A 25,231-nucleotide genomic window follows, 5' to 3' on the forward strand; every position below is an offset into this window, starting at 1 on the left:
CCATTTGGAGCAACCAAAACTGAATTTATATACACTAAAAAGCCTATAATGCATATATGATCAACACACTCATATTTCTATTAAAATATTCACTAAAGTTTGGGGGTAGAATGTTAAGCAAGTTTAATTGATTCTTCAAAGGTCATGCGTATCATAAGAATTCTTCTAAGGACAAAAACAGTTCAGTAGACAAGGCCTGGGATCCTATACACAATGTCGTTTGCCTTGTCCCTGTCTGTACCTTACAGTGCCCTTTTCACACTGAATCAAAAAGTCAATTCCATCAGTAAAAATTTTTTTACAGAATGAATTTTGCAAGCATAAAACACAGTGTATGTTCTTAGTAGGTTACATTTGACTTCTAAATTCCATTCTCTCACCTAGTTACATAGAATACCAAGCTACTGACCTTTGCAAATATAGCCCATTCATTTTTTTCAGGCTTTTGACTAATTAGACAACAGAGAAAGAAATGTAAGGTGAAAGAGAAAAAAATCCTAGTCATTTTTCAATTTCTTCAATCTTGTCATTTTTCCATACAACTAGGGTGATTCTGATTAGTACAACGATGCCCAAGATATAAAGGTGATGAACAGAAAATCACACACACCTGGGCTAAGAAATGAGTTTCCACGGCAGTAGGGCTTTCTAGCTTCACTGTTAAACCTTCTGACCCAGACATTTCCCAATATCTCCTCCCAAGAACCAGTGTCTATGGCAAGTGTTTCATGAGAAGACTTGTCAACGAGATCACTTGATATACCCAGACCATCCTCTTATTCTATTCATTTACATAGTCATCAAATACTACCATGTGTAACCTATGGTTATGTAGTTATTCTCTTTTAAAATCTTCTCTCTCCCAATCCAGTGCACTATTTAGGCCAGATGTGGTGAGGATTAAGAAAAGAAGATGGCTCTGCCTTCAAGAGATAACAGCCACTTCCTTCCTTTTAGTAGACACCACTGCCCGCTTCTATCCTCTTCCACTGAAAATAACTTAGTATGGCCACCTCCCTTTCTCATCATTACCAACCTCAAGGAAGGGTGAACTCCCCAACCACACCAAGTGCTTGTACAATGTTCTACCAGTTATGTCTCTAGAAACAAAGATGTTCAGTGGCCTCCTTGACAAAATATAAACTGTACTTCTAACCATCACTGAAGCTGCCACCCTGTCTTTGTCCACCAAAAGGAAATTTCTTTCAGTCTCCCTCACTTCACCTCAGACCCAACTAACTCTACAAAACAACTCTCCTAATGATCACCAATGGTTTTCCTAATTACTAAATCTAAACACTCTTTTTGTAGTTCTTAATTCTTTTTTTTTTTTTTTTTTTTTTTTTGGTACCAGGCATCAACCCCAAAGGCACTTAACCACCGAGCCACATTCTCCAGCACACCCCCTTTTTTTCTTTTATTGACAGGGTCTCACTAAGTTGCTGAAGCTGGCTTTGAACTTGTGATCTTCCTGCCTCAGCCTCCCTAAGTCACTGGAATTACAGGCATGCACCACCATACCCTGTGTGGTTCCCAATTCTTAATATTATTTCAGTTCTCTGATCAACTGCTGACCTTTAATACCTTTACAAAGGTTTGTTTACGATTATATGGGCAATCTAGAATTTTGCAATTTTTCTTTCTCTGCCTCTCACTGGCTCATTTTCCTGCCACCTAAACAAACATACCATCTTCAAATTTATTCACCTTCCATAGTGTGTTCCTCAGTGATATGATCATCAGAACATAGGACACAAAAAGCATTTCTGACAGGGGTTTCTCTGTGTGTTTGTGGTACTGGGATTGAACACAGGTGTACTCTATCACTGAGCAATACCCCCAATCTTATTTTTTAGTTTTTGAGACAGGGTCTCAACATGTTGCCAAAGCTAACCTGAAACTACAACCTCCTACCTCAGTCTTTGAGTAGCTGAAATTACAGGTGTGTTCCATCACACTCAGCTTTTTAAAAGTAACTCTTAAAAGATAATTTACATATAACTTACAGTCTTTATACTGTAATTTTTTCCAAGGCTTTGCAATGTGTTAACAATAGTAAAAATATACAAAATTGAATTTATTCATTCATTTCTTTTCATTCATTAATCTATTCAATAAACATCCACCTAAAAGCATTCAGTTTTCTAATAGAATAATCAAGGGATAAAGAATGAAATAAAATAAGGGAGGTATACATCTGAACAGAGAGCCTTATAGGCCAACGTAAGAAGTTTGGGTTTTCTTTTAAAGGTGACAGGAGGTCTTAGTAGGTTATTTGCCCAAGGTCACTAATAGCCAGCAAGTTACAGAACACAAACATACCCCTCACCAAAACCCAAGCTCTTAACCACACCTTTTAACTGCTTTCCAAAAAATGAAGCAAAGGCCATTCCACAGGAAAACTATACCCACAATTCTGAAGTTAATAATGTTGTGTTCAGATGCAGGGGTCAGCAACCTATGGCCCATGAGCCAAGTCCAGCCCACCTCCTTGCCTTTATGAAGAACTTTACAGGAAAAGCCAGCCATGAGCATTTGTTCACATATTGACTAATGCAATATGTGAACTTTCATGCAGAATTAAGTTGCTGTGACAGAGATAACCCACAAAACTTAAAACATTTACTTTATAGAAAGTGTAGGTCAATCCTTGCTCTATCCAGCTGTTTTAGGGTCATTTTCTAGAAGTTGGGGACAGCAATAACTCATATATTTACAGGGAGGTTAAGGAAGAGAGTATATCTGGGAAACTCTCATGACAGCCGGTACTTCAAAATGTAAGCTGCAGTCTAATAAATGCTCTGCACTCCAGCATTTTTCTATGAAAAAATAATCTTGTCCCTGCTCTATCTCACCATCGTGTCACTTCTTTCTTGGAGGCATTTTGCTCCCCCAGAATACACACCACCTCACAATCCTGACCTAGAAGAAGTAGGGTGTTTCCTATTACAATCATCCTCAAAGTCTGTTCCACAGTGTGCACATTTCTGATATCAGCCATTCTCCTTTCAGCCCAGCTTGCATCTCTGAAATCATGTTGAATGTCAAGATCTTCTGCTGCCCATTTGTGGAGAGATATTCATTCAACTAACACAATACCTTATAAGCCATTCGCTCTTTTGCACTTCAACCTTTGAATCATATTTCCAGTCCCATTACTTCTCTCCATATCATTCCATTTAATTTCCCATATCAACATTTATTTCTTAAAGATATTAGACATAACAAAATACTTCTTAAACAACAACAAAACACTCCTTTCAAACTATTCAACATCCTATCTCCACCCAATGATACATCCTCAGCTCTGCTGTGAAGTTCTTCCACAATATGATTCTAATCTACACCTCCAAACAGACCTTCCACTAAATTTTCTGAGCCCTTCCCATGCTTCTCTAGTATATACTATATTGTATGTAATTAGACATGTAGTAACACTAATGTTAAGTAGTTATAATGCATTAAGCACTGAAAATAAGAAGAAGAAACACTCAATTCTGTCCAGTCTTAAGAAAGATAGATAGGAGTTCAAACGTACACAATCTTGCAAGGATTCAATGAGTAATAAAAATAATATAATACCCTTTTGGTCTTCTGGTGAGAAAAAAAATCATAATATTGCAAATTATTCATTCCTGGTTACAAAGTTTTATACGATCAGTATAATCAACATAATTAGCAAAATAAATATTTGTTACTTCTAAATAAGCCTGATTGCTAACAGTATTCTAACAAGGCAAAAGCAGTACGTTTTCTATAGGGTTTCCCAATAAAGTCTTTACTTTCCACTGAAAAAAACACATAAAAAATAAGATCCAATATCACAGAGTAAATTTTTCTAGGGCTCTTGGTGATGATTTTTTGTTTTTTTTTTGTTTTGTTTTGTTTTTTTTAAATTGGGTGGGTTTTTTCTCCTGAGGTTAGAAAGCCATCCAGAGGACAGCTCTTTAAATATTCCCCTCAGAGGGAGCCTCAAACTCAACATGAGAAAATAGTTAAAGAAATCCCTAATGGTCCAGTCAGCATACATTTTTCATAAAGTGATTATCCTCCTGCAGCCTCAGCTTCCTAAGTCTTTTCCCCCTTCCATAATTGTTTTCCTGGTAGGCCAGGCAACAATTACCACTGCTACAAAACTGAGGAGATTCACAAGCAATATATTTTACAATACATAAGTGTAATGTCTCTGATATCTGGTGCTTTTATCACTAATTGCACTATAAAATGCGCTATTAAAACAGGGACAAACAAGATTGTAAAAATCACATAATGGACCATGACCACTTACAAAAGGCATTCATGAATGTTACTGTACCACTCTCTTTTCTCTAATTTTCCAGTTATACAATTATTTTTCTGAATTTTTATTTCTAGGAACACCATCAGGAAAAAGAATATATTTGGGAACTTCCTAACATACACACATGCTCTTGAATACATTGTTTTATACATTTGCTCAAAATTAAAATCATATAGCATGCCAGACAATATGCTACAACCCCTGAGTTCCTAGGGACAGATATGTAGTTCCTTGAAAGAAATGATGGGCACAACAAATGCATTTAACCTGCAATTTCTCCTCAAACTCTAGAGCAGAGAGCTGAAAGCATGAAGAACAAACAGATGGATTTCACAATTCAATCTATGAAATATAGAATACAACAGAACCAAAAAAACATTTATTTCCTGGGGAAGAAAAGAATGATCAAAGGGTGATATTACTGGAAGTTACTGGAGGATGCGGATCAGTGGAACTGTCCACTACTCCGTGTGCCATTAGAACTCACTAACTTGTAGCTAATGTTAAGTTTGCTGATGAGCCTTTCAACCCCTTCACTATTGACTCACTTGTCTAACCATTTGAAAAATGAGAATCATTAATAAGATAGAATTAGCTGGGTGTGATGGCACATGCCTGTAATCCCAGTGGCTCGGACAGCTGAAGCAGGAGAACCACGAAATCAAAGCCAGCCTCAGCAACAGCAAGGTGCTAAGCAACTCAGTGAGACCCTGTCTCTAAATAAAACACAAAAATGGGATGGGGATGTGGCTCAGTGGTTAAGTGCCTCTGAGTTCAATCCCTGTTACCACCCACCACCCCCAGGAAAAAAAGTAAAAGTAATAATTAAACATATTTGTACCATCCATAAATAATTCCAATGAATATTTAGATGGGATTAGAATTTCAAGTGGTGACTCAGATGAAATACTGTAAGTTTCACTTATCCATTACTAGAGACAAACTCATTCTAATAATACCACAGAACCCAAATCCCACAAACCAAATAGTGGCTAGTTTCTAGAAAGCTAAAGACAGGTATGCAATTAACGAGCTAGGATTGCTTGTTGTTTTTTAATAGGACAATCTTCTGCTAGGTGAAGTGGAAACTTCTGCTTTGTAAGTACTTATAAATGTCAGTTGGTAAAGTGTGATTGAGCTTGGGTCTGAGGAAAAAAAAAACTTTCTAGACTTGTGCAACTCTGTCATACTTATTCTCAAACATTTTCTTTTTTTTTTTTTTCAAAGAGAGAATAAGAAAGGGAGAGAGAGAGAATTTTAATATTTATTTTTTAGTTATCGGCGGACACAACATCTTTGTATGTGGTGCTGAGGATTGAACCCAGGCCGCAGGCATGCCAGGCGAGCACGCTACCGCTTGAGCCACATCCCCAGCCCCCTCAAATATTTTCTTAAATCATTTCTAATGACCAAAACCTTACTAAAATCAAACTGTAATTTTAAAAGAAATGATACATCACAGTTATATACGTCTTAGTTGTACCCATTGTTTTTCTCACTGGGGACATTAACTAGTGCTCAACCTTTCATCAAAGACTATTAGAAAATAAGACAGATGATACATATAATGTTTGCTCTAATTTCAGAAATCCAAGTTACTTCAAGCAGCAGAAATAATTTTTAAATATTTACATAGCAAAAATAATTTACTTTTTCAAAATGTAAAATAGTTGAATCATTCCAAAATTTTGCTCAACAAACTTAAAAAATCAGAAGTTTATTTTCCACTAATATTATCTCTCAAAAATTATTCTCTAAGACATACTATAGCTATGTTACTAAATGCAGTTAAATGGGGTCTACATACTTGATGAACACACAACAAAACTCACCTTGTCAGATGCCTCAGAAGCCAAGAGGTTAGTTGCAAGGGTTTGTAGTTTGTGATGGGCTATATTTTTAAGGGCAGCAAGACTACGTCTTGTCATAGCTTGTTTGAGGTTGACTGCAGGGTGACTAAGTGAATCTACTGCAGCAGGAACTGCTTCATCACAAGCATTCAGTATCTCTACTGCTGTTATCCCCATCACACAACGATCCAAAGCACCTGGGAGGCAAATATGTTCACATGTCACACAAGACTATAATTTTTTTTTTTAATTTTTAAGAAAAATTTCTATGTAGAGATATGTAGTAGCAGTGAATTCTAGAAATATCTTCTTTTTTTCTTTTCTTTAATAATCTTCCATGCAGATTACCTCAGTCTAACACAACTTCCCAACAAGGTCAAGTTCAGAGCCAAGATTTTGACAACCTCCTTCAGATTTTTTCCACTCTATTCCTATTTTCCAGGTTTCCTTGATTACTCCCACATCATTACCCTATTATAAACATTAAATAAGATGACCCGAATGTCTCCCAAGTTGTACATCAATATTAAACAAAAATATCTTACTAAAATGCATACTTTTGCAAACCAGTTTGCAAATTTCCTTGTTTTGTCTTTTCTTTTTTTCTTTTTTGTTTGTTTGTTCATTTAATTCTTGCTTTTCAGTACTGGGGATCAAACCCAGACATGCATGCTTGGCAAGTGCTCTACCACTGAGCTACATTCCCAGCCCTCAGTCTGAAATTTTTTAAAAAATATATTTTTAGTCGTTGATGAACCTTTATTTTATTTATTTATATGTGGTGCTGAGAATCATATCCAATGCCCTCACTCTGCCACTTAGCTAAAACCCAGCCCCTGAAATTTTTTGATTCTTACTCTCACCACCCAAATGTTTCCCAAACATTTCTGAAAATAATTACTACTTATAACAACTTCAGAGTCTTCATTTGGCCTTCCTTCCTTTCCACTTACCTCCCTTTATGCAATTTTTGTATAAGTTAGCACACAAACCTCTCCTTCCCAGATAATGCAGGGTTGTCACCTCTTTCACCAAAGCCCTCTGAACCTTCACCTAATGTCACATTTCAAATCAGCTGTTCTCTGATTGTTTTAATTTCTCCCTTTTCTGCTTTATTTTTTCTATAACACTAATGCCAATTAACACACTGTTTATTTAAAATTTCTGATTTGCTTCTACCCACCCAGAATTGTAAACTACACTAGAGGTAGAGAGTACATATGTGTAAGAGAATGTGTGTTCATATGTACATGCATGTTTGTACATGTAAATCTGCAGAAACAATAAGAAAATGAAGTTCAGCTATAAGTGTCAACATGGAATAAAAGCCACAATATATTGTTAATAAAAAAACAGTAAAATGGTAATTAAAACCATCACCACCAACAACAGAAACCATGTCCAGCTTGAAGGGATTCCTAGGACATAATATTAAGAGTTTAAGATTATAATCCACTAAATAAAATGGGAATCCAAAAGTTCTTTATGACATAAATGACTAAATTAAAAATTTGAAAACAAATGTTTACATGGTTTCAAAGTACTTTGCCCCCAAATATTTACTAATTACAAAAGGGGAAAAAAAGAATAATTTTCCAGTGAAGAAGCCAAAAAACACCACCTAAATAAGGTGATCTAAGTATATATCAGTGATGAAACAAATTAAAATCATTTGTCATGTGACAGGATACAATGAGAAAAATATCTGTGATATTCTTGCCAAAGATATATATTCGGTCCTGGCATAATGGAGCACTCCTGTAATTCCAGCTGCTTGGGAGGCTGAGGCAGGAAGATTGCAGAATCAAAGCCAGCCTCAGCAACTTAATGAGGCCCTACGCAACTTACCGAGACCCTGGCTCAAAATAAAAACAAGGGCTGGGGATGTGACACTGTAATGCATACTCTGAAAATAATCATGAGAAAACATCACTTGGGAAACATTTTACAAAACAACTGACCAATCGGATTCCAAAGTTTCAGAATTTGAAGGAAAATTAAAACTAAGGAACTATTCCCAATTGAAAGATTCATAGAACTAAATACCATGCACAATTCCAATGTAGATGTTTTTGCAATAAAAGACTTTAGTGGAACAACTGGAGAAATTTGAATAAGGCCTGAAGATTAGATGGTAGCAATATATCAATAACTTCAAGGTGGGGGAAGATTTATATGACATGGCAAGATTCAAAACATTTGTACACAAAAAGGTAATCAACACAAGCTAAAAGGAAATACTGAAAAGACTCAAGAGGAAAAAAAAACTCAGTCCAAGGGAAATCTATTTTAAAATAATCAATTTAGAAGGAGAGTATATTCTGCTTGAATCTTTAACGATTTTTAAAATTCAAATAAGCAGAAAGGACTTCTGCTTCCAGTCAATATGGGGTAACAGGTACTAAACTCACCCTTTACATTCACATGTATGTGTGTGTATGTGTGGTTTTGTGTGTGTGTGTGTGTGTGTGTGTTTAAAAGACACAATATATGAAAACAACAATTTTCCAGACAAGGACATTGGGCACTTAAAGACAGTGATGCTTGAAAGATGGAAACAAACAAGGTTCAGTCTTCAATTACTCCAGCTCATCCCTCAAGATGAGTCTCTAGGACCACAGCACAAGAAGAGGGAAGCCAAGTAGAGACTAACAGATTCCATAAGTTAAAGAGAAAAGGCTGAGAGGCCAGGAGACCAAAGCCGCTAGAGTTTGCAGGACAGAGTACCAGAGCAGAGTAACCACATAGAAATCTGCAGAAGTTCCTCACATCTTTGCCAGAATACTGAGAAGTTCATGATTGTGAGGAATCCACGAAAGGCTCAAGAAAGAATCGCCTGGAAGGACTGCGGGATGCACATGCTACTGTGAATAGTGCCTGTTCTCACCAGCTAGAAGGAAGTCTCCTAACTCACAGTGAAGAACTGATTGAGCAGAGTACTCTGTAAGGTATTGCCTCAACTATGGGTAATAATTAGCTCCAGAATTATCACTTCCCATCCCCACCTAACAAGTTTTAAAGGCAAAACCCAAGGAGGATCAATCATGTCCCTTAATAAATCTCAAAAAGATTTGTGGGAATACAAAAATATCCAACATCCAGGAAAATAAAATTCATAACCTCTGGTGTCCAATAAAAAATTACTAAATGAAAACTACAACATAGGTCATGAAACTTACATTTAAATGTGAATAATGCAGATTAGTCACTGGGGAAGGAAAGAACCATAAACTTGAAAACATAGTAATAGAAACTATAAAAAATTAAAAAAGAAAAAAATTAAGATTATTAGTGAGCTGTGGGCCAATATCAAATGGCCTAACATATATAATTGGAGTCTCCAAAGAAAGAAAAGAGAATGGAGGACAGAAAACATATTTGAATAAATTATAACCATAAATTTTCCAAACCTGATAGAAACCCACCCTCACAGATTCCCGAGCCCAAGCAAAATGAAGAAAATTACAATCAAAACAAGTAATAAAAGTGTTTTAGGGATAGGGATCTAGCTTGATATTAGACACTTGCCTGGCATGTGTGAGGCCCAGAATTCTGTCGGAAGTACCAGGAAAAAAAAAAGTTTTAAAGCAGCCCAAGAAAACAAACATGTTATATACAGAAGAAAGTTAAAGACTATAGCAGACTTCCCTCTGGATACAATGAAGTAAGAAGATAGTAAAGAATTGAAAGAAAGAAAAAACTGTGAACCTAGAACTTTACACTCATAGAAAATATCTTTTAAAAATAAAGGTGAAGTTGGGCTTAGCTGCACATGCCTCTAGTCCCAGCTACTCGGGAGGCAGAAGTGGGAGGATCACTTAAGCTCATGAGTTGAAAATCAGCCTGGGCAAATAGACACAGCTAAAATAAAATTTAAAGCAAACAAAAAAAATTTAAAGGAGATGAAATAAAGAATTTTTTTTCAGACAAGCAAAAGCTGAAGGAATTCATTGCCTCAGACCTACAAGAAAAATTAAATATTAGAAAAAGAAAAGTGATTTCAGGTGGAAATCTGCACCTTCACAAAGCAATGAAGAATATTAGAAATGATAACTATGCATAGGTAAATATATGACTTCATTCAAATTATTCCAATTTCCTTAAAATACAATAGACTTTTCAAAAAGCAGAAAGAAAAAAATGTCCTAAGTAAGTGAAAATCATGAGAATATAGATGATGCAAGTTAAAAGAAGTGATAGTGAGCGAGTCTATTATTCTTAACTACCGCAAATGGTCATGTAAAAGAATAATAAGAAGGATAGGGATATAGCTCAGTTGGTGGAGTGCTTGCTTTGCACGCACAGGCCCTGGGTTCAATCCCCAGCACCACCAAAAACAACAACAATAACAAAAAAAGAATAATAAGAAGTAAAGACAGAAAGGTGGAAGATTTTGTCTTGAAGGTATTGTGAACTGACATTGTTCAGAGCTCATTCATTGAACAGTAGCATGAACCAAATGTTACTGCTGTCTTCTATCCTAGGATTAATTAACAAGCAGAGTACAGGATAGATTAGAAGGGAAAGAGCAGGCAGAGTAACCAATAAAGATAGCTTAGGTATGGGGAAATAAAACCCTAAATTAGAATAATACACCGGAAAAAAAGAGGAGCTGGGAGAAATCTAATGGGAAAGACTTAGTAATTAACAGCATGTGGGGTTGTGAGGAGGTAGTGGTAAAGTCAATCACATCTCTTCTCTGATACCTCTGCCTTCCAAGAGGGAAGCAATGGAAATAGTTAACTACATAGGTAAGTAAGATTTCATATTTTATAGTCATTCATCAAAAGGGATAAAAGATACTCTCTAATTATACTTGATTTTACCAAGTATCTTTTTTAATTCATTCTTTGTGTTTCCCCCTATTCTATTCCATGCTTGTAACATAATAAAAAGTAAAAATCTGAGGCTGGGGTTGTGGCTCAGAGGTAGAGCGCTTGCCCTGCACGCGTGAGGCACTGGGTTCAATCCTCAGCACCACATAAAAATAAAAAACAAAGTAAAGGGTAAAAAAAAAAAAGTAAAAATGTGGGCTGGGGTTGTGGCTCAGTGGTAGAGCTCTTATCTAGCATGTGTGAGGCACTGGGTTCCATTCTCAGCACCACATATAAATAAATGAATAAAATAAAGGTCCATCAACATCTAAAAAAATATGTAAAAAATGTAAAAGACATAGAAGAGTCAATAATGTAGTGGCAATATATTATAAAACAGAAAGGGAAGGTCGAATCTCTAGTATGTCAGATACTGCTGGAAAAAGGTCAAATATGTGAAGAAAATATTTGCCACTAAAACCTCTCAACAGCAATTTTAGTAAAAATTCAGAAACATAAATTTAAATAAATGAAAATAAAAGCACAGGAATGTTTTTGAAGTTAGTCTTAAGAATGACACTAGACTTTACTTGTATAAAAATCTGATCCTTGACATATTTTTGGTTATCCATAATTTATAGACATTTTCAGCAGACACCTGAATATACATTAACTCATAAGTTTATGCTATGTTTGATTAGGTAATTCAGTTCAAAAAGATGAATATATTTAATTAAGTCAATGTAAAAATTGGAATTTTAAAAAACTCAGAGGGGCAGAAAATGAATAAAAGGAAAAAAGGCAACAGAACAAAGTAAATGATAAGAACTCATATGCTAATTTCTAATAATATTCAGCAAGCATAAATGATATTTGCATTTGTACAAGGCGACCTAATTAAACCTATTAAAATAGGAATATGATGTGGGAATCACTTTTGCCAAGAAGCAAAGATGATAAAAATGAGCAAATGAGAATGTTATTTAGGCTTGATAATGATTACATAAGAACACTTCATGGCACCAGTTATGGCTTAAAGCATGCCACTGTGGGCCAAATAGGATTCTGACCTTGTCAAAGGCCTGTGGGAATGACATGCACAGTTACTGGAATATCAAATGTGAAGAATGAGACAGTTGACCCCTGAAGCACATAAAGAGCTCCAGGTGGAAGCAGTCACCATCTACATCAGAGGCTAACCTTTAATAAGTTCGTGAATGGGAGTCAAAAGATTCATCTGGCCCATTCTTGTTGCTAGTGTTTGACTGTTTAAAGAGAATGTCTTCATGGCCTGTTCATCACTATGAAGTGGCTAGTTCATCTAATAAAATGTCCTGATAAAAGAATAACAGATTCTGGACTTCAAATTCTCTAATTATATTTATATTACCTAGCTTTTATTTCATTAGACAATAAACACTGAAGACAAAAATCTACCCATGTGAAAAGAAAAAAAAATTAAAACAAATGACACATAATTGTACAAAATAAAGAAAAATTAAGTGTTTTAACCTAGAAATTATCAGTAAAACTCAAAATAGCAAACTATGCCCTTTATGTATAAGTAGGTTTTGTATGGTACAGCTTCATCTGTGAAAATACATTCCCAAAACACGAAGATCAAGTATCTCCTCAGAGTTTAAATACATTTCATACATCAAACCCTGGCTGTATCTGATTTATCTAGCTTCATTTTTTATTTATTTAATAAATAAATAAATTTAATAAATAAATAATGTCAATACCTTCAGGATGTACCTTACGGACTCCCCAGAGACCTATATATCACTAGCTACAGCACATACTGCTAAGAGAGAAAAAGAACATATACCTCCTATTATAGCTGAAATCCAAAACAAATTTTGTTTCTCTATTTGTACCTTAATTAAGAATGTCAGTAACTGATTATTTACTCAGGTCCTCCTGAAGGTCAGAGCATAACTATAATTTCAATATTATATATTGTGTTTAATCTAAATTGGGTTAAATTACACTAAATTCATTTTAAGCAGAACATCCTCCAATATCCCTATAGTTAGGGGTAATTTATTGTTTCCCTTTAAAAAAAATCACTGTAAAAGTTACCTTGTTTTTCAGTAAGATCTCATCTGGAAAGAATTTCATATTTCACTCTGTATTATTTACAAACATTTAAATATTAATCTTAATATTTAAGATTAAATATTCTTAAATATTCAAGCACCACACATTTAAAAATCTCAATCTTTCAAGACAATGATACTCTTTTCCTTTATTTACTTAAAAAGCCCTAGACAAGTTTATCATATCTTCTATTTTAAGATATACCAATGAATTTTACAGTATTTACAATATTTTAATATAGTTCTATTGTTCTAAGAACTTTCTTCAATACTTATTCCCAAAGAAAATATTTCCAAATGTAGGTAAAGTCATTTTGCCAAATTCCATGAGGTAATAAGTTAAGCAGTATGTTTCTTTAATAATTATAGAAAATACATACACATGTCTGCATATACACACAAACTAAAAAGTATACACACACATACATTATACATACATTCTATTTATCACATCAGGAAACTATCTCATTTTACTCCTACAACACTATAAAATATTGTTGTAAAATAGGAAATACTATCCTAATTTGACAGATGAAAACACCAAAGGGCAAAAGTCTGGTCAGCTAAGATAAATCACAGTGCTTCCAAGTTACTGTGGATCCTAAGTTCAAACCAAACAATCTGATTCTAGCCACAAATGGTATCTTTAGTGTGTGAAGTGGATCAAACCAACAAGCAAGACCATGATAAGTAGGTAGACTATAACATTAAGGAACACAAAAGTAAAATACAAAATTGCATATATAGGTCGGCAGTAATTCTGTTTTTAAAAATGTCCGGGAACAAATAAGAAAGAAATATGCCAAAATGTTAATATTTACAACTGGGTAATGAGCTCTGGTTTTGCCTTTTTTCTCTTCTAATGTTTGTGCTTTAAAATTTGACCAAAAGTATTAATTTCTTTTACAACCAGACAAGAGAGAAAAAAAAAGTGAAATGCAAAAGTAAAGAAATCTGAGACTTCCAGAAGGTTCCTCTTGTCAAAATTGCCTGTGTTACAGTTAAACTGAGGATGATCAATAAGGCTGCTGAAGATGATAGCTACTTATTCCAAAAAGGCCTACGGGAACTCCCATTTGATAACTGTGCAAGCAGCTGTATACAGTCTGATTTCAAAAAGACTAAAACAAACAACAAAAGGTGAAGAAAAAGAAAATATTTGATAGAAATATTATGTAGTTCAAGTAGGAGTCTAAAGATAAGTGATTATCAAACCTTTTATCACTTATCTTTAGACTCAAGTAGGAGTCTAAAGATAAGTGATAAAAACCTAACAATGTAAAAGTTGAATCCAATGTTATCACAAAAAAGCCAGATTAATGCAAAACATTGTTGCATGCTTAAGTATTTCCCAGGGAAACTCATGGTAGTGTGTATATGAACACTGTATATCTTTACCTGTGCTTTTAAGTTAAGCATTACTGGTCCACATTATAAACTCTATCATCACATTTTTGAAACTTGAAATTTTACATGCCCCCACTAGAACTTGAAACCTTGATGTAGATTACTTCCTACGATTTTCTGCCCAGCACTGCCTTTCTGCTATTCAATAAAAGAGGATTTTATTTTTTTTTCTGCTGTTTCTGACCTGAGACAAACATGGTTCCTTCATCCCACTCCCAATTTATCTCATGAATTATACAGAAATCACTTATACTTTGTCATTTGTAAATCTGTCCTCATCTGTACGTTACTTTCAATTATATGCTTTTAAAGACTAGTGAACTGATCCACAAGTATTTGGCATAGTACAACAAATAAGAGGACACTGAAATATTTCTTTATTGATAGCAATGAGAATATTTAGGGAAAGCAGTGATGAGGAAAAAAATAGCAATTTTTATACATTGCAAAACTTAATTTTTAGGAAACCAAATATATCCATTAATTTTCTAGTTTCTTTTCAAGCTAATTCTTACCAGTATCCATTTGCCAGACATACACAGAGCCATCTGAACAACCCACGACCAGGTAATCATCAGAGGGTCTCCACTTGATTATCTGAATAGGGAAAAGGTGCCGAGATGCCAACATGATGCATTTTTTCTCTCGCAAACTTAGAAGTCCTACTGAGTGGTCACTGGCTACAGAGCAGATACAGTGCTGCACTCTTGCCTGAAAAGAAGAATGCACCTTCATTACATTTAGATTAAATTTAGAGTAAAACAGATTCTGTTCTCAAATAACTGAAATGAAAGTTAATCATACATTCACTACCACCAAAAATCAACTACAACTAAACATTGAACAATTTCTTCCTTTATATTATATATAAAACACTCAGTTCAACCATCAAAACACTTTTACTAAACAGGAAAAGAAGCCTTGGAAAATCTGCTGTTCAAATTTGCAGATGCCCGCTCACTGAAATGGTTGCTATGTCTAAGCAGGCAAAGGTGGAAAAAAATTGATCTGTTCTTCTGTGTTCCCTTTCCACAGTATGAACTTTCCTTTGTTTGCCATGAGAGCTGCTTTCTGCAGTCCTTCCTTCTGTTTGTGACTCTGTCATTTTAAACCCCTGCTCCTCCCTGCTCAGAAACAATACCCTCACAGTCCCCCTGCCAATCATCCTTGGGAGTCAAGAATATTTCATGTTATCTATAGATTCACACCCCTACTTCCTTCCCAGCTTCTGTCTATAATGCCAGCAGGTGCATTACCTCAGCTAACCACACAATAAGCCAATTAAACATTTTCTGCTCATATCTAGTTTTTGCCTTTCAATTCCCTTTTAGAACAAGATGAGATGTAAATAATCAAGGACTGTAAGGATTTTCACCAACAACAAAGAACTCAATCTACAATGGAGAAAACTTAAAAACTGAAGTTTTTAAATTTCTATAATACAATTCCTAAGCAATTTAAAACTTAACTCTTTGCTGACATAGATGATGATCTCAGGTCATACTGAGGGAAAGCATATGAAAACAACCATCTGAATTACTCCACGTATTGGGACTATTTCTAGAGGATGAGGTCCCCTGCAGTTCTTACATATACTCTCCTTTCAATGAGATCTAACGGAAGGGACTTGTCAAACCTCAGCCTGCTGGACTTCTGAGCAAACAGACTGTTTTAGCCAGAGATCAATATCTCACTGATTCCCCAAGTGGGAATGTTGAAAGATATTAGGTGAAAAGGTGGGGGAGGTGGCTGAATGTGCATGAAAAACACTGAACCTATGCAGTTGTTGATGTTTTTAACCATAGAATTTCCAGGATGATTTAGCATGCTGATGTGAATATTTCCTATAAGGAAATAAAATATAATTCATCTCTAAATTTGCTTGACCATGTTATCTATGACACCTAGTTTTTAAAGGTCACGTTTTAGGGAAAGCTGGTGCAACTGGTTCCTTTTATATTGTGGTTGCTAACAAACTTAAGACTAAATTTTCCTATACCAGTGCAGGGTCCTGGGACATACATATTTGAACATGGACTCTCAGTGGTCTCATTCACTTCTCTCATTTTCTCTTCACCATGATTTAGCTTCATCTTTATTTTACTTAATTTATATATATATATTTTTAGTTACAAATGGACACAATACCTTTATTTTATTTATTTTTTTTTAATTTTTATGCAGTGCTGAGGATTGAACCAGGGCGTCATACATGCTAGGCAAGCACTCTACCACTGAGCCACAATCCCAGTCCCTTAATGTTTATTTTTATAAACAAAATCAATTTTGAATAACACAAGGCATTAATAAAATAAAGATATGAGATTAAACTATCTAATTTGTTCTCAAATTCAAGTGTTTTATCTTTTTATTCTTTGTTAGCTTTTTTATGTTTTATGATCATTTAGACACAAAAGTGAGCACAACAGTTGGTTTACTAATTTAAAAGTTAAGAAAACTATGTTCAAGCCTGGCTCAGCGGCACACACCTGTATCCTAGCTACTCAGGAAGCTAAGGTAAGAGGATCTCAAGTTAAAAGTCAAACTGAGCAATTTAGGGAAAACCTGTCTCAAAATAAAAATGGCTGCAGATGGAGCTCAGTGGTAGGGTGCCCCCTGGGTTCAATCCCCAGTTCTGAAAACAAAAAAAAGTGGGGTTGGGGGGACTAAGATTGTGGCTCAGCAGTAGAGTGCTTGCCTAGCATGGGCAGAGCCCGGGTTCTATCCTCAGCACCACAAAAAAATAAAGGTATTATGTTGTGTCCATCTACACTTAAAAAATAAAAATTTTTTTAAAAAGGTATTTAAAAAAAGAAAGAAAGAAAACTAAGTTTAGAAAGATATTACAAACCTCTATTAAAAGATTATAACTTTCTTAAACATTTGTTAAGCTATTTCATTTATCTTGATAAACACTCAATTGAAATATAAAATATGATTTCTTTCTTTAAAAGGATGTAAAAAGAACTGTGGGGCAGATGAATTCTGGTACCCAAATATTACTTTTTTTTTTAATTAGCAGAAAGATGTAAAAAAGTGGAACATCATTTAAATTAAAGCACTACAGAATACAACTGAGTAAATACATATACAAATGCACAAGAACACGCATATGTACCCTATGATACCTTTACTCTCAATTATTTCATAACATAAAGTATTAGCTACACAAAACATGCAATGCTAACTTTAGATATTTAATATAATGGACGCTTTGATTTTCTACAGATTGTCACTAGCGCTGTCTTTGTATTTATCAAATATTATCTATTATTCACTTTAAAAAGGGAAGCTTGAAGCCTTAATGGTTAACTACTGTTTTCTATTTTGCATCACTAAAAAGAGGTCATTTCATTCATATCTTTCATGAGAGAAACAGTGATCTTTTTCTCTTATATGATTTTTTCCCCCATTACTGGGAATTGAACCAGTAGGGTTCTATTGAACTACTGAGCTACATCCCCAGCATTTTTCATGTTTTATTTATTTTACTTTGAGATAGGGTCTAGCCAAGTTGATAAGACTGGCCTCCAACTTTCAATCCCACTGCCTCAGTCTCAGGAGTAGCCAAGGTTACAGTCATGTACCACCACTGTGTCCAGGGGTCTCTGGGTATAATAAACTCAAAAAAAAAAAAAAAAAAGGATTCCTAAACAGCATTTTCTTCAAACTACTCATATCTTTTCACCAGGCACTGGTCCACTACAACACTCAAACATGCTTCACTATTTTTGATTCTACTACTTCGACTCATAAGCTCTCCAAACTCCTCTTTAAAAAGAGCTAATCCTTAAATAGCACCTCACTCCCAACTGGCCTACTTGCTAGTCCCCAAGTCCAAATTCATTTCATTAATGTTCATATGCATGCAATTCCTTCATTTTTCAAAAAGTAGAGAAAAGAAGCACAAGTCAATATGAAGTTTTGCAAATATTCTTCATCATGTTAGGTGTTTCTAAAATTACAATCTGTTGTAGCTCTCAAGAGCTGAAGCTACTGACAACCACAGAGCTGTGCACACATCTCCTTATCATAGTTTATATTCTAGTGGACAGAGGACAAGAGCCATTAAGCAAACAAGAAAGGCTTTTTTCCATTCCTATGAGGAAGCAGAATTTTAACATGATCAACCCGTCCTGAGAAGTTCTGTTGTCAGAACTTTCACCCTTCCCTTTATAGGCACGGAATCATTTCAAAGATTAGAGGAAATGCAATCCATCTTCATAAGAATATTTAAAAGCTCTTTGTCATATTACTCTTTAGTGTAAAAATTAAAAATACATACAACAAACATAAAATAATAGCATAGGATCAGCTTTAAAAAAATAGATTACAGGGTATAATTTCCTGAAGGTTTAAAAAAAAGAGAGATATAATTCCAAAAACTCTAGCTTTTCATTTCCACAAGATGCACTCTCTTTACATATATATTTACCTAAATACATTTTAAATAATGGTTTTATTCTTTTAAAGAGTGCAATAATGATGAAACTCGCAAGTAACATGCTCTGCCCACAAAAAAAAAATTAGAAGACGTATGTGTGTTTGTATGTATGTATGTACGTATGTATTTACTGACAGGGTCTTGATAAGTTACTGAGGCTGGCCTTGAACTTGAAATCCTCCTACCTACCTCGGTCTCCCAAGTCGCTGAGATTACAGGCATGCACTACCATGCATGGCTTGTTTGGTCACTTATAAAAATCACATACTATTCTGTAAATAATAATATGTATCGGAAGAGTTAACTTTAGCTTTACTGTAATAAGAACATATTGAAATTGCCAAAATAATCAAGAATGAAAACAAAAAAAAATCAATATTACTAAGCCCAAGAAAGCATAGTTATTAGAGGTACTTAACTCACAAGAAAAGATGGTTCTCTGCTTTTTAAATATGGATTAAAATAAGTCTAATTTTTCTTCTTTCAACAAAGTGCTACTCCAACTCATATAAAGAGAACTGGCCTAGAGTGGAAATGAACCAGTGCAGTAAAACCTCATTAATTTTGATTCCACTAATTAATTCTGAGTTGATGGTTACCTTTGCAGCTTGTGTGAAAACAAATTAATGGTATAAGCAAAACAAATGTCTAGCCTATTTAAACGTAAAAGGAAAAAAGACCATTCAAGCACACTTTGGTATTAATTTTAATTCAAACAATAAATAGAGTAATGATAAATAAATCTCAGTCATCTGTTAAATGGAAGCACTTAAAAGATTTGCTAAAACACAATTAACCTGGTATTCTCTTATCTGTCCTCAAAATTATTTAAGAAGCACTTCTTAAAGAATATTTTATAATTCATATTTATTACTGATTTAGATCGAGTTTCTCCACAAATGGGTTGAATTAGCACAATTCTCTTATTATTAAATTCTAGAGATCTGAGTTAGTGAACATCTAATTCATCTACAATGACTAATTCCACAATTTGATTAATTCCATTACTTTTCACTTTTTTCTACTCCAACCTGAAAAAGTCACCTAAAGATGATTTAAACACCAAGGTCATTATAACAAGATAATGTGTAAAACATTTAATTGGTGTAATTAAAATGGTAATACAACAACTAAAAAAAATGTGACCCTCACATCTTCAAATGAACTTACTTGAAATGCATTTTTGCTCCAAATTTTCTTGATCACTCATTTACTCATTTAAGAGATTTTAAAATGTATTCCATGTGTTTATACTTCTGTATATGTACTTAACTGCTTATATATTTCGTACATTGTAAACATACACATGTATATTTTAAAAGGATGAGTCAAAGTTAGTCTAAAAAAAAAAACAAAAACTTTATATAATTGGAAATTATTTTGGCTGCCTTATTGCCTGAATCATCAAATGATCATCATTGTTTGAAATTCAGTGTGGCTGATGAAAAATGTTTATTTTTCATCAGAAATATCTTCCATTAATATTTTCTCTACCAATTTGTGATAGCAAGGTTAAGAACTATACAATATAATCTGCAGATTCCCTAAGTCAACCCCTTTTAACTGGAAGCACATGGGGTGTAAGTGTCACTGGCACCTCCTGGGGGCTCACTCACTTTTGCTCACGGCAGTACATGCCCATCAGAGCATGATAGGAGTGGGCACACCAATGTCCACCCATCTAGCAAATGTTCAGAAAGCTCCATTTCCTCAGATTAAAAGATCCAATAAATTAGAGTTCTAATATTTTCTCTTCATACCCCCACTGATTGTCTCACAATGTCCACTTCAGCAACCACTGCTATCAACTGACTTATGAGTGTAAACACAATCCCATTAAAAATTTTTATAGTTGTAGAGAACCGTGCAGCATGAAATGAGCATTCTATTAACTTCACTAGTATTTTATAGGTGAATATTACTCATTAAATTAATCGTGTCCTAGAAACAACATATAGAAATGACACAAAATGCTAACTAAAAGTCTAAACATAAGCAACTGAATAAAATATTGAATCAAGTGAAAAGTCTATTTTTTAAAATGAAAAAATTAAGACAACTAGGGCAAGACGTTGAGGGAGGATACTGGTCTCAGACAAGTACATTCCAAGGTCAATTTTTATTTTTCAAAGAATTCTAATCCTAAACCAAATAAAGACTCATTGAATTTGCCAGTAGATAATCTTCACAGTACATTAGGCCGAACAGCAGAATGCCACAAGCTATCATAGCATCTGATAGAGTCAGAATATACCACCTAGGTCATCCAGTCTGACCTTGCGCATTTTACAAGACTTCATTTTAAACCATTCCCAGAAACCTCTTATGTAACCTGTTCCTAAGCATCTGCCATGAATTACAGAAATTAGAGACAGCTAGTTTATCCCATCCCCTAGCTCTCCGGGGAAATGTTTCCACTTTCCAACAACTCCCAGTGTAAATAATATATATTTTTTATGTTCTACTTCTGCTAATTTGTTTTATAAACTATATTGCTCTTTCTTTTCATATCACTTGAGGAGCAATCTCATATTTACCCCAAACAATCTTTCCCTTTGTGTGAATATCTTCTAAATATCTGAACACTCTTTTGTCTCTCCTTTTAAATATGCCCATCATTAGACAAGCTATAAATGACCAGCTTCTTTCGCTCATAAATCAATCCCACTATTCTCTTAATCATTATTTCTTGTACTTCCCAGAACTCTTTCTATGGAACATAAATGTGCCGTTAAGAGGCATCATTTATCATTTTTAAATATTCTACCTGAAGGGAAAAATGAGCCTACAAAATTAAATGTTAATTTCATTTCCACACTTCCACAAAATTAGATTACAATGAAATTTTAAGTTTCAGAAATCCAATCTTCTTTTAAAAAAAGAAAAGGTAAAGGGCTATTTAATATTTACTTTAGAAAATAAGACCATGTAATCCAACCAAAACAACTGACTAACCAACTAATTGGATAATTATATTATGTATGAACAATAAGTCTTTGGTCTTACTGTTCTAACATTTTCCTTTGTTCACTATATACAAAAGATAACAATAAAAAGTTGGCTAATTAGAACTCCTTTCTTCTACTATTTCTTAATTATAAAACAGCAAATATAATTATATTATATTATATAAATATAATACATGATTAAGAAGTTGCTGCCTATCAGAGAAACAAGATTTATTTAACAAATAACACTGTGAATATTTGTCAGCTTAGGGAAAAACAAACAATTTTAATCCTTACCTCACCCCACAACATAAACAAATTTCTGATAAAGAATTTTACATTTGTTTTTAATGTAATCATTGCTTTTAATCAAGTTTTGCCAAATTTCTGGGGGGAAGAAAGCAAGATTCAAAGCTTCAAAAATATGGAGGCTACAGAGAAAAAAATATAAATTGGATTACATAAAAAACAAAAATATCTGTATGTTAAAAATCCAAAAATAAAGAAAATGTTCCAACAACAGAAACCACATACACTTAGTATTTTAGGTAAGAGCATGTTCACTGACAAATATCTGCACCCCCCCAAGGTGGGGGGCACTAATACATCAAAGGACAAGAAAAATTAAAACTTAAAAAATTGCCTAAATTCTCATAGAAAATTTTCAATATATTTAGTAATCAAAGAAAAGCAAATTCAAACAATAAGATACAATTTTCCCCTGTCAACTTAGCCAAAAACAGCAATCAACATTTGATGGGTTCTGACTTTATGGTAAGTATATTCTTAATGCTTGACAGGAATCCATTACAGTCTCACAACAACCTTCTGAAGTAGGTATTACTTTTATTTCCCTTATATTGTGGAAACTAAAGCAAATAACATCTTTTAAGAGAGGGGCAATGCAATAGGAACTGTGGGCAGAAAATAGCTTGGTAGGCTTAAAAATATTACTAATCACCACAGAAAAATTCTGAGGTTCTAATATAAAAAGAATTCAAGAAATCCATCCAAAGGAATAATCTTAAATGCAAGAAAATTTTACACACAAAGATATTCAATATTGTATTATTTATAATAGTAAAAAGTGGGAACAATTAAATATCAAGAGAGTGGAATGGCTAAGTAAATATATTATGTTTACTCAATGAAATGTTATGCAATCATTAAAAATTATTTTCCTGAATAAGCAAAACTTTGAAAAATGTGTTGTAATATTAAATGAAGATACAGTATGCACAGATAACCTTATCTACATATCTATAGTATAATCATAAGTATACAATAAATGGATTTTAAAAGGTCGGAGGAAAATATATCAAAATATATTAATGGTGGTTTTCTTATATGTACAAAGATAACAGGTGATGTTTTACCTTCTTAGATACCTCTATTTTCAAAATTTTTAACATTGTGTATGTATTAATTAAATGGGAGTTAAAACTATACCAACAGGAAACTAAAATTAAAAGACTCCAAACTTGAATAATCCAAGGAAAACTAAAAGATAAATTACAAGAAAATTGAGCAATTCGATTCTCTAAAGGAAATAGAAATTTGGGAACTGAAAAGAATGGTGGTGTTCAACAAATTGAAGAACAATTTTGGTTTTTAATTGACTGAATATTTAAGTCTGCATCAAAATCATATTCACTTACATAAATCAATGCTGAGAATGTCAAAAAATGGAGAAATGCAATTTTAAAGACTATTAAATATGCCAGTAGGTAATATGCATGGTTGATCAGTACAGTCATCAAGTCAGACTACTGAGGATCAAATTCCATCCCTTTCACTTGCTATCTGTGTGACTTAAATGAGTTATTTAACTTCTCTGAGCCCCATTTCTCTGTATAATATGGTTAACAACAAGAATCATATCTTGTAGAACTGCTACACAGCAGTGTGATAATGTACAGAAACAATCTAGCATAGTGACTAACACATCATGAATACAAAATATGATAGCAGTTAATATGACTTCCATCATCATTTTGTCATTATACACAATAAATTCTTTCAAAATATAACTATATTTATTTTATGAATAAGTTATTAAGTGTTGCCAACATTTAGGTATCTACCTAAACCATCCATAATTCTTCAAAAACATTACTTTCCCTTTTCAATATTTTCTTCTTATATTAATATCTGCTTTAATTTAATCTGAATAATTCCATCATCATATTCACCAATACCACTTGCATATTATCTAAACATTAGATTAATGAATTTATAACATTTTTAATAATAAGCCAATGAAAATACTCATTCCAACAACTTAATAAATTCCTCCCACTGTTTTCTGAGTATTTCTTTATGTTTTTTTTCTACTGAACTTTATTATTTTAAAATGTAAAAATGTTATCTTTAATTTCAAATTATATATTTATGGGTTTCAAGGACAAGATGACAAAATCTACAGACTCTGAACATATTCTAAGGTTTTTATTTTTAAGCAGTTCAAAAGTTTTGTCCGTTTTCACTCTGCACACCAGTCAAATGTCTCTTATCTGCCTGGTCCCAGAACCTTGACCTGACACATGGCAGGAATCACCACCTTCCAAGACACAGGGCTTTAGTTCTTGGGAAAAAGTGCATTTAGATTACAGAGGGCTGTGTGTTGGGACTGTCCTCTATTTTCTGCTTCCTCAACTTAGAACATGAATAGTACTATATCATTCCTAGCCATTTAAAATCTGCTTGCCTTACCTTATTCTATTTATCATTATACCTGCTTCCTTACAAGAAATAAACACTGAACTTACATAACTCTCCTTGAACCATGGAAAATCTTTGCTTTCCTTTCTCATGGATACTGACCTCACTGTTAGTACTTGAGACACTGAAAGGACTCATGTGTCTCTTTCCAGTAGTAAATAACAGAACATATATGCTAAAGTATCTCTTTGTTTTCAAAGAATAACTGCTTATTTTTTAAAGCTATATCAAAAAACTTAACCTTTAGAGTCCATAATTAAGCAAGTAATTTATGCCTTAAGAAAAAAAAACACATGAAGTCAAACACCCCATTCATCATCTGGGGTCATACTGGCAAAGACTTGCCTCTCTAAAACCCACCCACAAACGTACAGAGGAAATGAGCTAGTCTGGGCCTCTCAGACAGCTAAAAACTCCAATTTTCAGGAAATGAGCAGAAAGACACAGTACTTGGCAATATAGTTTCCAAGGAATTAAGAGAGAGTAAAATCCTTTTATCCAGTTGTTGTCTCTTGTTAACTTAAATTTTTTATTTCTTTTTTAATTAAAATATTTATTTTTATATTTGTAGTTGAACACAATAACTATTTATTTATATGTGATGCTGAGGATCAAACCCAGGACCTTGCACATGCGAGGCGAGCA

General features: G+C 33.8%; 1 protein-coding gene across 2 annotated transcripts in view; it reads right to left on the reverse strand.

Moving 5' to 3' along the window:
* Window positions 1–25,231, reverse strand: part of Wdr7 (WD repeat domain 7) — a 323,602-nt gene that overhangs the window by 246,381 nt on the left and 51,990 nt on the right. For both annotated transcript variants that reach the window (XM_076836770.2, XM_076836771.2), the window contains exons 13-14: window positions 14,989–15,184; window positions 6,133–6,347 (exon numbers count right to left, since the gene is read on the reverse strand). In XM_076836770.2, the coding sequence (XP_076692885.1) occupies window positions 6,133–6,347; window positions 14,989–15,184 (411 nt within the window). The remainder of the gene's footprint in view (window positions 1–6,132; window positions 6,348–14,988; window positions 15,185–25,231) is intronic.

The sequence above is a fragment of the Callospermophilus lateralis genome, chromosome 17 (assembly GCF_048772815.1).
Source record: "Callospermophilus lateralis isolate mCalLat2 chromosome 17, mCalLat2.hap1, whole genome shotgun sequence".
NCBI classification, from domain to species: domain Eukaryota; kingdom Metazoa; phylum Chordata; class Mammalia; order Rodentia; family Sciuridae; genus Callospermophilus; species Callospermophilus lateralis.